The 16,221-nt window shown below is 29.3% G+C and overlaps 1 protein-coding gene across 1 annotated transcript in view; it reads left to right on the forward strand.

Annotated features, from left to right (window-relative positions):
• Positions 1–16,221, forward strand: part of LOC132932351 (nuclear pore complex protein Nup88) — a 36,853-nt gene that overhangs the window by 11,404 nt on the left and 9,228 nt on the right. Inside the window, exon 2 of the mRNA XM_060998675.1 lies at positions 9,631–9,812. Coding sequence (XP_060854658.1) covers positions 9,631–9,812 — 182 coding nt within the window. The remainder of the gene's footprint in view (positions 1–9,630; positions 9,813–16,221) is intronic.

The following is a 16,221-nucleotide window of genomic DNA, read 5'->3' on the forward strand; positions in this document are numbered from 1 at the left end:
ATTTTCGATTTTATGGAACATGTAAATGTATTTTCCTAGCATCTGGGTTATATTTTATTTCTAAATTTTTCAATTGAAATATGAATAACATATATTTTTTGTCATAATACAACTAAAATGTTTCTTGGTATTTGATATTTGATTTTAACTGTATGTTGTTTTTTAATTAAAGGAAATAATTAAAAAGTTTTTATTTTCTAAAACTTGTTTTCAGCTCCAAGTTGAACGTGAAAAGAAATGGTTATAATGTAATAAAAGGGTTAAAATGATATTAAAAAAAAAAAAAAAACAGAAGCAAACACCCTGGGGTAACTTTTCCACACAAATACGCAAAAATATCCATTCCCATTTCTTAGTTATTTTTTCCACTAAATGCTTCAGGCTTATTTGGCTAAAATTACCAATGTGAATATTCTCCTAATGTTTGAGCTTCAAAAAAAAAAAAACTCTCCAGTGGCAATGTAAATAATGCTCTGTGTTCTAACAATACAAAACTCGTTTTCACTCACAGTTTTTTTATTGACATTATTTCACATTAGAAAAACAACAGTTATTTCAAACAATATTAACATAATGAATTTGGCTAGTTGTGTACCTACCTACCTACCTACCTTGTATCTCGCATGGTTGTACATTATACCCAATTTTGTTTTAATCCATAAATATATGTATATCATTAAATATTTACTTTGTTTAATAAATTATACAACTATATACAATTATAAATTGCATTAAAAGTGTTCTAATATTATTTAAATTTGACTGAATTGGATACCTGCTAAACTTTTTTTAACAATTATTTGCGTGATATAATTAATTTAAATGTGTTGTAGAATTGTATTATTAAAATATAATAATGTTAGCTTTATCAAATATAAACCTGATATGAATATAAACAACACAAAAGGTCAAATATTGCGTTTGTTATATTATATGGTCGCGATAAAAAAAATATACTGCAGTTTTAAATACCAACCCTATCACTTAAATGAACCTTTTTCTATCAACCCTTCACATCAAATGATGTATGGCTATATCATTTCTTCGTTATATTACTCAATGAACCGGTGCATTATAGCGTCGATGATAATAAAAAGCCGACGGATTACGAGTGGTGTACCATTTTTTTTATATTCATCCCATTATTTATCACCCCTTCACCCCGTTCTTTTTCGAACCTATATTTTTTTTTAGAGTTATATTTAATTTTTTTCACTCTTATTGATATGCAAAATACGCGTGTATACATCGGGTAAAATGGAAAACCGTCAACGTCGCTGCTGATCGGATTTCTAGTAAATAAAACAATAATTTTATGGCCATTATTCAATCCGTGATTCTCCACATACGAGTAAACAATAATAATAATAACAATAATAATAAATATATTTTTACTCATTCATACTGTATTGTAAAATTATTTTCAAAGAAATGACATATGTACTTTTTTGTTGGATTTTTCTCCATTTGAACCAATTGTATTTTCACGTAGGTACCTACATCGCGTGTGAATGAGATTGAGATTGCCAAAGTTTAGGCCTAAATTAAGGAGGGTTACCAGATAAGGAAAAACTTTTCCGTGTGCATTTTGTGTATACAAAAGAATCTGATTGTCACGAAATCGTTTTACAACGATTTATTGGGTATTGTATATTTTTTATTTACTCTTTTTTATAAAGAAAAAAACTTGTAAAAACCACAATACAGCCGTGTCACGCAACCTATTGAAATAGGCTGGAATCAATCATCCATGCTTTCATACTGGTCTCATCGTTTCTATAGTTTTATTTATACATTATAGTCCTGGTTGTATTATTTTATTTTATTGATATTATCTAATTTCCTAATCGAAATTAACGTATTATAAATAGCTTTCGGGGTCGACAAACGAATTTATATCATACAATTGGAAAAATATAGCACTTGAATGCGAATTTCTATAAGATAATTGAGTACCATACAATTTGCACTAAACATATAAATAAAAATAGCCACTTAAACTATATTTGGCTAAAAACAATAATTTTAAATAATTTTTACGTATTTATATGCATACTCCTGTATCCAAATATTTTTTTATAAAATGCATTGATTTTATATTCATAACTGTATATATGTACTGTAAAATATATTGTCACCATTTTAAAAATTGCATTACATCTTAACATTACTAAAATAAAATTATCAAAATATTAAATAATGACGCTCCTTCAATACTGGTCTCTCGGATAAACGCGCAGATGTTAGTGTTAATGTAATGGCAAAAATGTAATGCTCAGTACATTTCTCTTAAAAGTGTTTTCAGACATAAAATAAAACAGTTTTTTAAAACTCCTTTATTTAGTCAACGTATAAATACATATTACTATGTAATTAATTATTATTAGATAATAATATAATTAATTTTTATTATTATATAATGTATCTATACTGATTTTATCGTTGTAAGAATTGAAAATTGTTTTTTAGATTTGAGTTTTATACATGTTATTTTAGAATAATAATTAACCTAATCAAATTTTTCGATAAAAAAATTATTTTGACACGTTTCTTGATAATTTAGGTTTTAACACAGTATGTTATTATATAATTATATTCATAAATGTATAATATGATTCATACAATTTAATACCTACCTATTGTTTTTGTTCTGAGATTTAAAACAAATTTTTATTGTATTTTGGCTTTTCTTTCTAATGCATGTATCTTATCATTCTTACCTGAATTGTTTTCAACATATGTAGTTCCACATATACTCCGTATTCGTGAGGTATCGAATTTTTTTGTTTTGACTTATACCGTGATAAAAACGTTTGGCCAAAACTTAATGTTCCGAGGCGTTTTGTAACGACTTCAAAGGAAGACGGATGGCCGTAATAACAGTAAGGGCTTATGGTTCGGACTTTGCACAAAGGTCCTTTGTGCAAGTGGCATCCTTTCAACTCGACCATTAAGCTTTTCCGCGGGGCACACATACTAGTAATATATTGCTGGTAATTATAATAATAATAATAACAACAGCAATATTATCATCGTCATGCGTGTAATCTAGCCAAATCTTGTGTTCGTTCTCTCCCGGAGAGTTTTAAATAATAGCCGTCCACCTCTACAATTAAATTACATCCATAGGGGTAAGCAGGGAGGGTGTCTGTCGTCCGTCGTAATTCGCGTGTCCTGTGATATACGAGTGTACCTGTTGGATTTTCGGACGTTTAATCACAAAGGCTTTTGTGCGCGGGTTTTCGAAAAACTTTTGTCCCACTCTACCCTTCGGGCTCGTTTCATAATGTTTGATAATTATTAATTTTAACTAGTTAGGGAAATTTAAAATAATAAAATAACAATAATAAAAGTTATGAGCAAAACAAAGCGATTTTATATCTTATTGTGATGTCATGCACAATATTATACCCGTTGTATTTTTTATTTTTGACACTTCTACACAATTATTTAATTAATCATAAACTCTACATTTAAATAAAACATAAATGTATTATAGTATTAAACAAACAAAATTGTTTCTAAAAATGTTAAGCATTACGATACATAGAACATATAAATATAATATAGCCTCATATTCCAAATACATAGTCGTATGATAAGTGTATTAAAACCCCATTTATGGCAACAATTATAATAGGAATTTGAATGGGAACATTTAACCCCGAAAACCGCTATTATTTCGCTTCTGTAAATGGACCGAAACAAAATCAAGCCAACTTCGCGGAACTCTTAGTCGAACAACGCGTAAGCAAAATACAGTCAACTGTATTTTATATGTATAGTAAATATGAACTTTAAAAAAGTAAAATATAAAATATTTTATTTGATTTCTGTAAGAATAATGATAACAAATCAGGAATGAAAAAGTATTGTATAACCTTAAGGTTTCGATTTTGTGTTGCCTATACATACGACGTATAATTGAAGAATTTTATTTTCAAATTTAAAGATATTTATTTTTAATACTATACAGTTTACAATTTATTTTAAATTGAGTATTCAATGCGTTATAGATATATTTTTCTGTATTATAATCTTTTGTGGATAGTGGATTATTTCGTTAGTCTGGAATCTACGAGATGTTTTCCGACGAAATCATTTTAGAAAACTTTAAATTTTTAAAGAGAAGTGATAGAAAAATGCTTTCGACGGTTTGAAAACAACGACGTTTAGAAAGAAGTAGTTGCTGGAACAGTTGGTTAATTTATATATCAAATAGTTTCCATTATCTCAGTTTGTAGTTACGTATGTGTATGTTTAATGGATAGCAGAAAGCTTTTATACGGTACTATTTATGTTTGGTTATGTGCACCGATTGATTTATATGCGCCTGAGAAGTCGCGCACACGGGGTCTTCTCCGTGTAAAACTTCTTACGGTATTTTTTCCCCTGCGCGCCATTCCTATCATTATTGTTATTATTTATTCACCGCAGTTTTTCGAAATGAGAAACAAACACATACACACACACACACACAAGCGACCCGAGCCATTAATATGAAATACTGTTTAATCGAAGATATTGTTCTTAAAACTTTACCGAGGGCGTTTTTTCTGCGTTTTTTTATTATTCGTTATTTATTTATTATTTTCCATCCCCCGGTCTTAGGGCTCTTTAATCGTCTACACTTTGAGCCGTCGAACCCTCTTCGGGTAGAATAGGAAAAAAAAATAATAATAATAAAAGGAAATAAATAATAAGAACAACCGACCGAATAATATCGTCTGCAAACGACCGAAGGCCATATTTCGTAAAATTAGGTTTTTATTTTTATTTATTTATATTTGTTGTTATTATGTTTTTTTTTCTTGCGCTTGTAGAATGACTTGTTTTTCCTCTGGGAATTTCTCGCTGTACTATCGATTGAGATCTGTGGTTTTGAGGTAAAACACTAGCTATATACTGATAATATTATACAAATAGCTATGATTGATTTTATTACTTATAATATAATAATGCAATATAATCTAACCATTCGAATGAGAGGAAATACTAAATAATTAGCCTCTTAATTTAACTAATTTTAATTAAAATTATATGTTGTATACTTAATAAATACGTGTAAATTCATTATTGTATAGAAATTTTCTTGTAAAGTAATTTATTTAGAAAAATGTACAATGCTGGAAAGTTCGTGTTGTTGAGCTTGTATAATTTTGATAATTTATCAAAAGACAAATATTTTTTATTTAGTACTTGAAAATAATTATTCATTTTATCAGAGTATAATGTGTTGATGAAGAGATATTTTATATAATCTACCTCGAATAAGTCTCCTCTACTAATTTTAACTGAAACAAAACATGGTGTGAACTTTGTCGTTGAGAACAAAAAGGTAGCAGAGTAGTCTAACGTTTTTGGTGTGATGTTATTATTGTTCCTCTTCTATCACGCCGGCGTGTTCATGCAACCAATTTCGTCTTTATATAGAACATAGAAAGCAATAACCTTTGATGGGGAAAAGGCCGCGTATTGGATGTTTTAATAAAAGTTTAAATTGAAAACGATTCGTAGTCGAGGCCATGAGGGAGATGAAAGTTTTATAATATTATTATAATAAATATCCGCGGAACGTAATCGTTATGCGAAGCGAAAAAGGGCTCTACTCTCCCCGATTGATTATATATGTATACATGTCTTCGTCTTCCAACGTTTTTAAACGAGTTTCGAGCGTATTCTCTCAAGTTTACTGACATCAAAGTCACCTTATATAATAGATATTATATATGTTACACAAGGTTGGAAAAGTCGAACAAATTAGAGAATAATATCAACTTAGCTGGCGAACACATTAATGAAATTTGCTTAAATTCGATTTTCATTGAATGACATAAATTTGACATGCAATAACATTAGTTTTATAGTTGTCCTCTTGAATAACTATTACCTTCACATGTATTTTAAGACCGTATAACTGATGTTTATTTATGAATCATATATATTAATATTATGTATATGTGCTTATTATTATTATTATTATGATTATTTTAATAACTAATTATACTTTGTAATTTATATTTATTCTGCGCAGTCGTATTTCATATTGAAAATGTTAATTGTATCGTTTCTATACACTGCATTTTATATTTATAATAACTACTCTAATTGTCATGAACTCATGACGAAATAAGCATCTCTTATGAGAATGTAGTGTAAATGATATTATAGACTTAGCTAAGATTTTCAAGTATTCCAATCTACAGCTGAAACTATCGTATTATACGTAGTAAATCAACATAAGATTTTTTTCAACAAAATTGCTTTCAAGTGAATAATTACTACTTTTCTATAGTTAAACATCACACTTCTTGCCAAGTCATGTGGCACCCCTCTAGTTTGTACACATTACAATTAGAGTTGTACATAATATTATATATGTCTATATGTACATATGTGTACTTGTTCATATAATATATCGTTTTTATTACACACAGAGTTTTTCAAAATGACTCTATGTTCCAATTAATTTATTTTTTATACATTCGTGTTCATTAAAAACCCTATTCTTGATCGCACTGCACTTCCGTTTGTTCGAAACCACTGAATTACTTTTTGAGTGTGTTTCCGTTTGATTTTTAAAATCATTTATTCGACTTTGATGTCCTTTTTTAAACTCCATTTATTTACGCACCACAAAAAGTCAACACTTTTTTTTCAATTTGCTTATGCCGTGGGTGCTCCTCCTCCTCCTATCATAACTTTAGAAATTTAATAATAATATAATAAAATTATAAAAATAAAAAATGTCACTCTTTTCCCTTTTACTTTGGTATTATAAGTGCGCGATTTTCACTCTTTACCGACGGTATACTGTAATTGGCGGCTTGAGTCCTCTAATGACTTTATCAATAACAAAAATACGTTAAAGAATAAATAGTAAAAATCAAAGCCTGATAACGGTTCAACTAACTCGTAAACGTTAAGAGAAAATCTTTTGATTTAAATAAAAACCCACATCTTTGGACCGTAAAATCAGCGATTTTTATGTGCTTCTCGCCTTTTTTACAAAGCAAGTTTTAAAGTTTTAACGAGACTGCCATTTTTTTTACGAGCGATGAAAATAAAAAAAAATATTGTCATGTGTAAAAGCTAATCTCAGTAGGTATTTGATTTTTTTTAAATTTATAAATACCTATATAATGTTAAAATAACAATCTTAAAAACTGTGATGATCGTTTTAAAAATATTTTAGCTATAAAAAAATTATATTATAATTATTGTATCCTTTCTGTTATAAATGGGTTATTAATGGGTTAAATACTAATAAATAATAATACATATTAATATATATTAGTTAACTCGTTTGTAATAATTGCTCATTTGGAATATTTTTGAATTAAATATTATTTACAGTCTCAACTTATATAGGTACTTAATATACATGCAAGTTTCGTGTATGAAATGTATGAAAATTATAAAACTAATTTTTATTTTTTCACAATTATATATTATTAGCTAAAATATACTATAAGATTGACCATAGGTTTAGTTTTCAACGCATTATATATAATTGTATGCAGCTTACAGATAGTTTATTAATTGTATAATATTTGATTAATAACTTATGTGTATAACTGGAATAGCCTGTATATCGAATTTAAGTAAATAAACAGTAATCCTATATGTCATGCTATTCAGCAGTCGGGGCTTATATATCAATAATGTTCCGCGTGCTTATGAAAATTAAATGGAAAATCTAATAAAACTAACGTCGCTCGGTGTGGTTATTTATAACGGATTGGTATGATAGGAGGAGAGGAGTAGGCGGGTTCGGTCAATTTGTTACCCTTTTAATTAACGTTTGGGAAAACTGGGAAAACGCGAATATGGAGGACCCCCTTTTTGATAATGTATTGCTCTCTCCCATGCACGCATTATAAAATGACACTGGTTAATGAAATTCTTGTTCTTCATTAATACAACATTATGTGTGTACACACTGTACACATATACACCAGGATAGTAATGTGTGTGCGCGGGTGTGTGTATGTGTATGCTTCTAGTTCGGCGGCCTTCTTCAGCAGAGCACACAAAAGGGACGACCCTGAAAATTTATGTCTTCCGAGAGACTGGAAACTATGTGCTATTATCCTTTGGTTACACACACGCGCGCGCACTGGCGCAAACACATTCCGAACGTAACATTTTTGTAGTGCCGATCCATCGTAGTAGGAAGGAGATAAAACACTTGAACTGCGTGTGCACTGATAGTACATTATCGTGTTTAACAATAATTTCTAACATATATCATAATGTATAATAATATAATATGCCTTTGTCATAGTTTATTATTTTTTTTCGTCAGTAATAATAATTCATCATTCATGTATCTTATCTTATTTAAACTATAAATAATAACTATTCATAAAAAGGTAAATACACACTACAATCTAAATAATCTGATTTGAACTAAAGCTACGATCTTAAGTATTAAATTTCTCTTAATCCAAGTTCCAACTGAAACAACTATATTATTGTATTTTAAACTTAAAGAATGTAAACCTACGTTAATATAGGTACCAATCCTGGCTCAATATGTTTATACTTGAGAATCTGTTAGTTATCTAAAAATTCGTTGTAAGTTAATTAGTAAAATATTTTATAGTATACATATAGTTATATTATTTATATGTAGCTATATTGATATTCGATACCATCATTAACTCGCCGAAGTATTTATTTAAAAAGTTTTGCATGCATGGAACCGTTTATTGTAAGAAATAATTAAAATGTATTATAATATTTATAATGCAAAGTCCTATTTAAATCCAAAATAATATTAAAAAGAAAAAATATACGAATTTAATCGCAATAGGCGATTATAACATAATCGATTATCAAATCATATTATATTTTAGTGGCGGCATGGGTAGACACAAGTTATAACTGTATTGTTCAGTAACTTAGTAAGAAGCTAAAACTGATTTATCCAACGAGTGGCATAAATTGATAAGGAGTATGTAATTAACTGAATGCATTGAAGTGAAAAGTTGAAAAGAATATGATGAACGTACTATCGATGCTGTGGCCACCGGTGGAGGTCGGTTAACTATAACAATAATATTATTGTTGTCGATTTCGATTACACACGGTGGTTGTGTATAGACTAGCTACATACTAGTTTGCGGTAAAGTTTGCTTAGGAGGGAAATGCGAATGCGGACATTCAGTTTATCTTAGTAATATAGTCTTTGTATTATACATTATTGTTATTATTTTATATTCAAAGAACTACTCACTGTGGAAACTGAATCGTATTATCGGTAGTTGTGGTGGTAATACAACACGCAGGGATAGGTTTTTTTTTCAGATTTCCATTTTTCTTTTCCTGACCGATGGTAAATTCCGAGCTTTTTAATCCTTTCCCTTTTCAAAAAAGGATTATACGATACGTAGAACAAAAACCTGGAGGGAAAAAACGCACAAGCTCACGCTCGAATACACGTATATGTATATTTGTGTATTTAAAAACGACGCCACATGGCCCTTACTTACTTACTAATCCGACTGGGTCACCGCGATATTCTTTACCCTTCGAGCTAGGCTTAAGTGCATATAATATATTAATTCATGATATATTTTGTTAATATTTTTGTTTTTTTACACAACCAATCGTTTTTTTTTCTAGAAACTCTTTCCTGTATCTCCGCCCCTATTTGACGTTGATGAAATATTGATCAATGAACCGGGCACGTTGTGTGCACTTGTGGGCTCCAAAGGTGTATCGGTGATGAGGTTTCCGAAACGAATGGGGTCCAAATCTCTGTACGACACTGCAGGTGGAAGTCAAGGAGAAGGCGTAACATGCAGGTAAAAATTAAACATAAATTATTATGCAAATGAAATTATGCTATGCGGATAGAAAAGAAAAGAGAAATAAAAATAATAATAATATTATTATTAATAAAACGAAGGAGAAAATATATTATATATTATATGTACGTCTAACGCGGAACCGAGGGAATCAGCATAAATTAGCTTCAAAGCGATATAGCTTTGTGTGACAGAAACATCGGGGTTTTACTTGGGTATGGACAGGAGGACGTGAGGTCTTTGATAGGAAGAGATTTCATTAACGGTCAAAAAGTCCGAGAGCGTTCTTTTGACGTTATGGAAAATAGGAAAAGCCCCCGCGTGTCCGCCAGCCCGGAAAATTAACCCTTTGCCACCGACATCGTATCCATGTCACAAGTATGTATGACAGATCAGATAAAAATATCTAAATTATATGAACTAAACAATATTATGACCCCGATAGTCTATTTATTGTTATACACGTGTTTCAATATGTGCGTTTGATTTTTTTCTCTCGAATCCGATTATCGCCTCTATATGTCTTGTATACATACACTTATTATAAGTTATAACGTTTAATATATTATATCTTTTTGTTTTATTCCAGAATCCTTTCCCAATAAAATACCCTTATTTATATTTTCTATAACCGCTTAACTTTAGTTCATAAGTAAATAATATTAGATTCATCTGTATTTAGCTAAGTATAAAGAGTATACGAGCTATAATTATATAATGTAGATAAATAAACTATTAACAATTTATACTATGGTAACATACTTATATAATTCCGTTGTCTAATACAATTTTCTGTTTACCTTGTTTGATGTACCTACTTGTAATTGTGTCTAAAATGAAATTATGAGTTCAGCTAAGCAAAATAATTATATAATAAAACAATAATGACAAAATAAAATGCTAAAACTACTCAAATTAAAACAGATTTTTTTAGCTTCACAACAACAATCATAAATAATATCTAAAAAACCTCTTTTTTACTTTGTAAGGATAATTTTGAACATTAACGCTATTTTCTGATTATAATTTTATGACAATTGTTTTATTTACGTTCTATCTTTTATACATATTATATAAGTAATAAGTATACAAACAAGGTTTTTTTTTTATGAACACGAGTTTTTCAAAGCATTGCATTAGTTGATCTTTTAACAAAAAAATAGGTTTCAAATATATTGATGTTAATTAATCATGAATGATATTTTCTTTGACTTGATCTTTTGTCTTGATGTCTTTGTCAATTGTATTTTTCAAAATGAAACTTTAATTTGACATTTGACTTAATATAAAAAAAATACGGGTAGAACACGATTGAGAACGGTCCTTATCGGCCGTACCTTTTTTAATAGCACGATTGAGAACGTTCTTACCTGCTAACTTTTATGCAACGTTGTCACATTAATTAAAAATAAAAATAATAAAAATACAATATACAATATATTATATAAGATATCAATCACTATATTTTGGTTACAAAATAAACTTACCTGGAATCTATATTTATATATAACATATTCGTCAGCTTAAGATTAAAAATAAAAAAAATTAATATTTATTTACAATATATTTATATACCTATTTTATTTGTCAGCTTAAGATTAAAAATTTAAAAAATCAATATTTATTTGCCAGTATATTATACACAATTTAAATTTTTTTCCCAAGTACTTATTTCCGGTTAATTTTAAATACCTTATTATGTCCTTATTTTGTTCAAACTCTTTATATAAATTAATTGTTGAAACAATACGATTATAATCTTTGCTGGCCATGGTTTTTGTAATATTATTTTCAATGGAGTTGATTATTGCCACGGTTTGTGTTTGGGTCTCCTTTAAAACAGAAATTACTGCATGTGTCAAAACATCAAAAAGAGATGCTTTTGCATCAAAATACCAGCCCTAAATATTATTACTAAAAGTTAAGATAAATGGCAACGTCGCTAGAAAAATCGTTCTCAATCGTTTGATTTTAAGGTACAAAATATTGTTTCTTTGATCTGCCGACATCGTTCTCAATCGTGTTGCTAAAAAGGTAAAACGTTCTCAATCGTACAACACCAAAAAATACAATTTACTGAGGTATTATTCTAGACTTAGTACCCACATACTTAATATAATTTTATTTGTTACATCATTTCGTGGGTAAATATATAATGTTATGTATAGACCTTAGTCATAAGGATATATTTGGGTACATTGTCCCTTTATACCTTTTATTTTTCAGATCCCCAAAAGACACATTTATGTATCTTAACTTGAAGATTATATTAATCGGCTTATGTATAGATGAAACAACACACACTACACCACATAATTAGCGACTTTTAAAATGATAATCAAACGAAATATTAATATTAAAAATATAACTTGCTTTACCTATATAAAGAAGAATATAATATTTTCAAATTAACATTAAGAATTAAAATATAATCTGGGTTATATGATTGGAAATTTCGTGTTGGAGAAAATATATCTCCATTGAAAGTGAGACTATATAATAAAATCGTGGTTTTCTTAGGGACGTTTAGGGACTGAAATGATAGATAGGTATATATCATGGGGTTATATAATATAGGGTTTTGGGAAAACCGAGTTCCGGATTGGCTCCTGGTGAAATATTAAAATTAGTATTCTAAATCCATACGTATTCTCTGTGTGTAATATACCCATTTCCACCAACCGCAATCTGACCGCAGGAATCGCGAATGTATATGCCTCCTTTCGGTGGCCAGTTTCGCGGTCGCATAATAAATTAAGAATTTATACATTATTGTTGTGTGTCGGGTGGTTGCCCAGGGTCCAAAGGGTATAAATGAAAGCACGTGAGATTAATGTTAAAAATCCCGCAGTAGTTTGTTTAGGACTTTTGGATATTGTTATTAGCCACACCGCCAACCGTCCGTTGGGAAATAACAATATTGCGTTACGATCAATATTTAATAGACTCACAGACAATTATAAATTATAATACTTGAAAAACTTTTGTCTTGCTGTTACAATGCGTCTAATAAAACAGATACGTTCATAAAAAAAAAATAACACTGAAAATATATTAGACATAAGTATGCACCGTTACATATTAACTAATACTACAGTTATGTAGTTATATACAATTATGTGGTTTTTTGTGTCTGTTATCAATTTTTAAAGCAGTAAAAATGCTTTGATTATCAACTTTTAGGGTGTTTATTGATAGAAAATTGAATTTAGTTGATATTTGTGGAGGGGAGGATCAAACAAATATATTTTCAGTACTTTTCTAAATACCTAATCTTGGAAAAAATTAATGAAAAACGGAAATTTTTACGTTTTGTTTTATTTCAAATCAAAAACGAATAGCTGTAGAAACTTGAAATTTTTGTTAAATGTTACAAAAAGTACATTATCATTTTTTATAAGTATATGATATAAATTTGAAAATATTTAAATCCTTTTTATAGACAATTTAAGTTATTATTATCGACTTTTTTAGTGTTTTTTTTTTTTTTTAATATCAATAAAAATTATTGCTTATAGTAACTTTAAAAATACAATATAAGATCTCATATACTGTTTTCTTATATTTGTATAAAAATATTAAAAACTTATTTCTTTTTACTTGCATTTGAAATTTTAATTCTGACAAATTCGTCTTTTATTGCAAAAATTTGCAAACTATTTAGTAGTTACTATACGCAAGAAAATTTAAAAAATATGTAGATTGATTTTAAGATATTTCCTATTTATAATGAGTCTATTCACTGTTTTATGGTAATAAGATGGTATTTATTCAAAATTTAATAACAATATAATGTAATATGGTATAAAATATATATATATTATAACAATTGCAATTTTTTCGGGTAATACTAATAATAAAATAAATTACATTAATATCTACGTATATAAAAAAAACATAACTTAAAATAAACTTGGTGCTTTAGGCTGACAGATATTGTCCCTCAAAATCGAGTTTTTCGTGTACAATGATTTATCGAATTAAAATTTAACACATCCATTACAGTGACCCACTCTGCAACACCTACTAGTACAGTAGAACCATACCCACTTGCACACCTTTTTACAATTGACAATTGCGATAATATTACCAGAGACCTCGGAGGTATTATATTTCATCTATTCATCTTCAAAAATTATTAAAGCAGAATAAAAAATTATATATGTCTAACACATTTTTGCATAATACCTATAGGTATTATAGGTAAACTTTAAAGATAATACTACTGAAAACTAAAATATAAATAATATGTTTACTATATAGTAAATATTTTATATCGGCAGCTCATTAAATATCTAATTTTGTTTTGATAATGAAAATAAAGTTATGATAAAATCTTAGGAAAAGTTTGAAAACAATTAATTTAATATTTTATAAAACCCTAATTTAACAGCATTTTCTTATATACTTATAGTACCTACCTTTATATTTTATTTTTTGCTCATTATTTAAGTTGTAATAAATAAATACTATTGGTAATATCATGGTATACGATATATGTATAATTTATATTATGTAGACTGCGATTCACGATTAAGAATTAAGAAATATGTTTTCGACTAATGTTAGGATAAATGAGAGACCATAGTACGGATTTTATTATTCTATATGAATTGAATCTATGAATCAAAGTAATGAGCGTGTTCCGTGTTTGCATGCAAACCAATACTATAATTATTAATAACGTAACGACTAACTATATAATGTGCAGTGATATATAGTACACATTTGTACAGTTTTAATAGCATTTCGAATACCTATCCAAACGATGTTTATTGAACGTTACAATAATATATTTAATAACCATTTTCGGCAATATTACATATAAACTCGAACGTTGATGTTCACAAAACGATATGTACATGACCAGAAATAATTGTTATTGGCCTTACATATATTTATACGTCATACCTACGGGGTTATGTTCGTTTGGCGGTACAATATATACATGCACATAAATCTAACTAATAAGTAATTATTATTCACGACGGTGACGTTATTATTATTACCGTATATTCGTGATATAGGCGGTTTTCCAAACATCGCGAGCCCTCTATAAAATACCTACTTTTCAGCTGTCTCTATACGCACGCACGCACGCACGCATGTACGTCAAATCCACTATCTTGGGCTTTTGAACGCCTATAAAAACCACACCGCGATCTATATAATATATGTAATATCGCACCGCCGGTTGTCATGGGTGGGGGTGGAGTGTAACCATATTATACACCTATACGCGCTGCTGCTGCAGAGAAGAGCGAGGGTCGCGTCGTTCGGAGAACTTTTAATGAATTCCATAAATAATAGACGAAACTTCTTTCGATAAGAAACGGCGATGACGGGTTTTTATAGGTTAACCCGAGACCGGGTGGAACGACGGATTTCGCGGCGGCGGTGCGAGTTATATAAATCCGCCGGAAGCTAGGGAGCCTGGGGGCCACACGTGATCCGCAGCGATTCTTAATGATACCTCTTCCGATGTCTCGGTGGGACCCGTGTATATAGTGTATAATGTAGTCCCGTGCTTGGCCGGTCGCTATACTTTATCTGAGCGCGAGTGTACACGCAAAGCGTTTAATAAAGAACCGCCGAGTATCGGATGATGCGCATATACTTTTGTTTTTGGCGCGCCGAGTGTATTTTACGAGCACCGGAACAGCGATTAACTTTTACGCTAATGGACCGGCTATTAAGGCACCGTTGCCGACGCCATCGCCACTGACACTATACAGCGTCCACCCGCTCCCGATAATCGATACGACTACTTTTTATACCGCGACCATTATACTACTACTACTACTACTACTACTATTATAAGCATATGCAAAGGCAGAAGGCAAAATCGCGTTAAATAGACGTATCTAATATACTATATGTGTGTACTGTGTACGTGTTTTCCCGTTTTGAACCACTTACACATTCATACATACAACCGTGACTTACAATATTATAAGGAATAATTTTAAAATACTATTCTAATGTACGTATTTAGTCTAACATTAAGAATAATGTATTTGAAACTCTTAAGTATTAAAAATGAATTATTCCGTCATGAATTTGCGTAAAATACTTTATGAGAATAAAATTACAAAAAAAATATCAATCTAGCATTTGAGTGTTCGGATACCATAAATAATTTAATACTGTTAAATTTTATTTATAGTAATTATTTTGATTTCGGGAAATGTAAAATTTAATAGGTACTCAATTTATTTGTGCACAAACCAAATACCTATGATAGAACACATTTATTTAAGAAATAATTACTTACAACTCTAATTATATTTAATTATCTGTATGCATGGCGGTGTCGTGGTAATTTATGTTCTTCGGTATTTTATTTATCTGTGACAGGATAAGCACGAAATTTTTAAGGTAGGTACCCAAAAGTTTTTATTATAAT

The sequence above is a fragment of the Rhopalosiphum padi genome, chromosome 1 (assembly GCF_020882245.1).
Source record: "Rhopalosiphum padi isolate XX-2018 chromosome 1, ASM2088224v1, whole genome shotgun sequence".
In the NCBI taxonomy this organism is placed as follows: domain Eukaryota; kingdom Metazoa; phylum Arthropoda; class Insecta; order Hemiptera; family Aphididae; genus Rhopalosiphum; species Rhopalosiphum padi.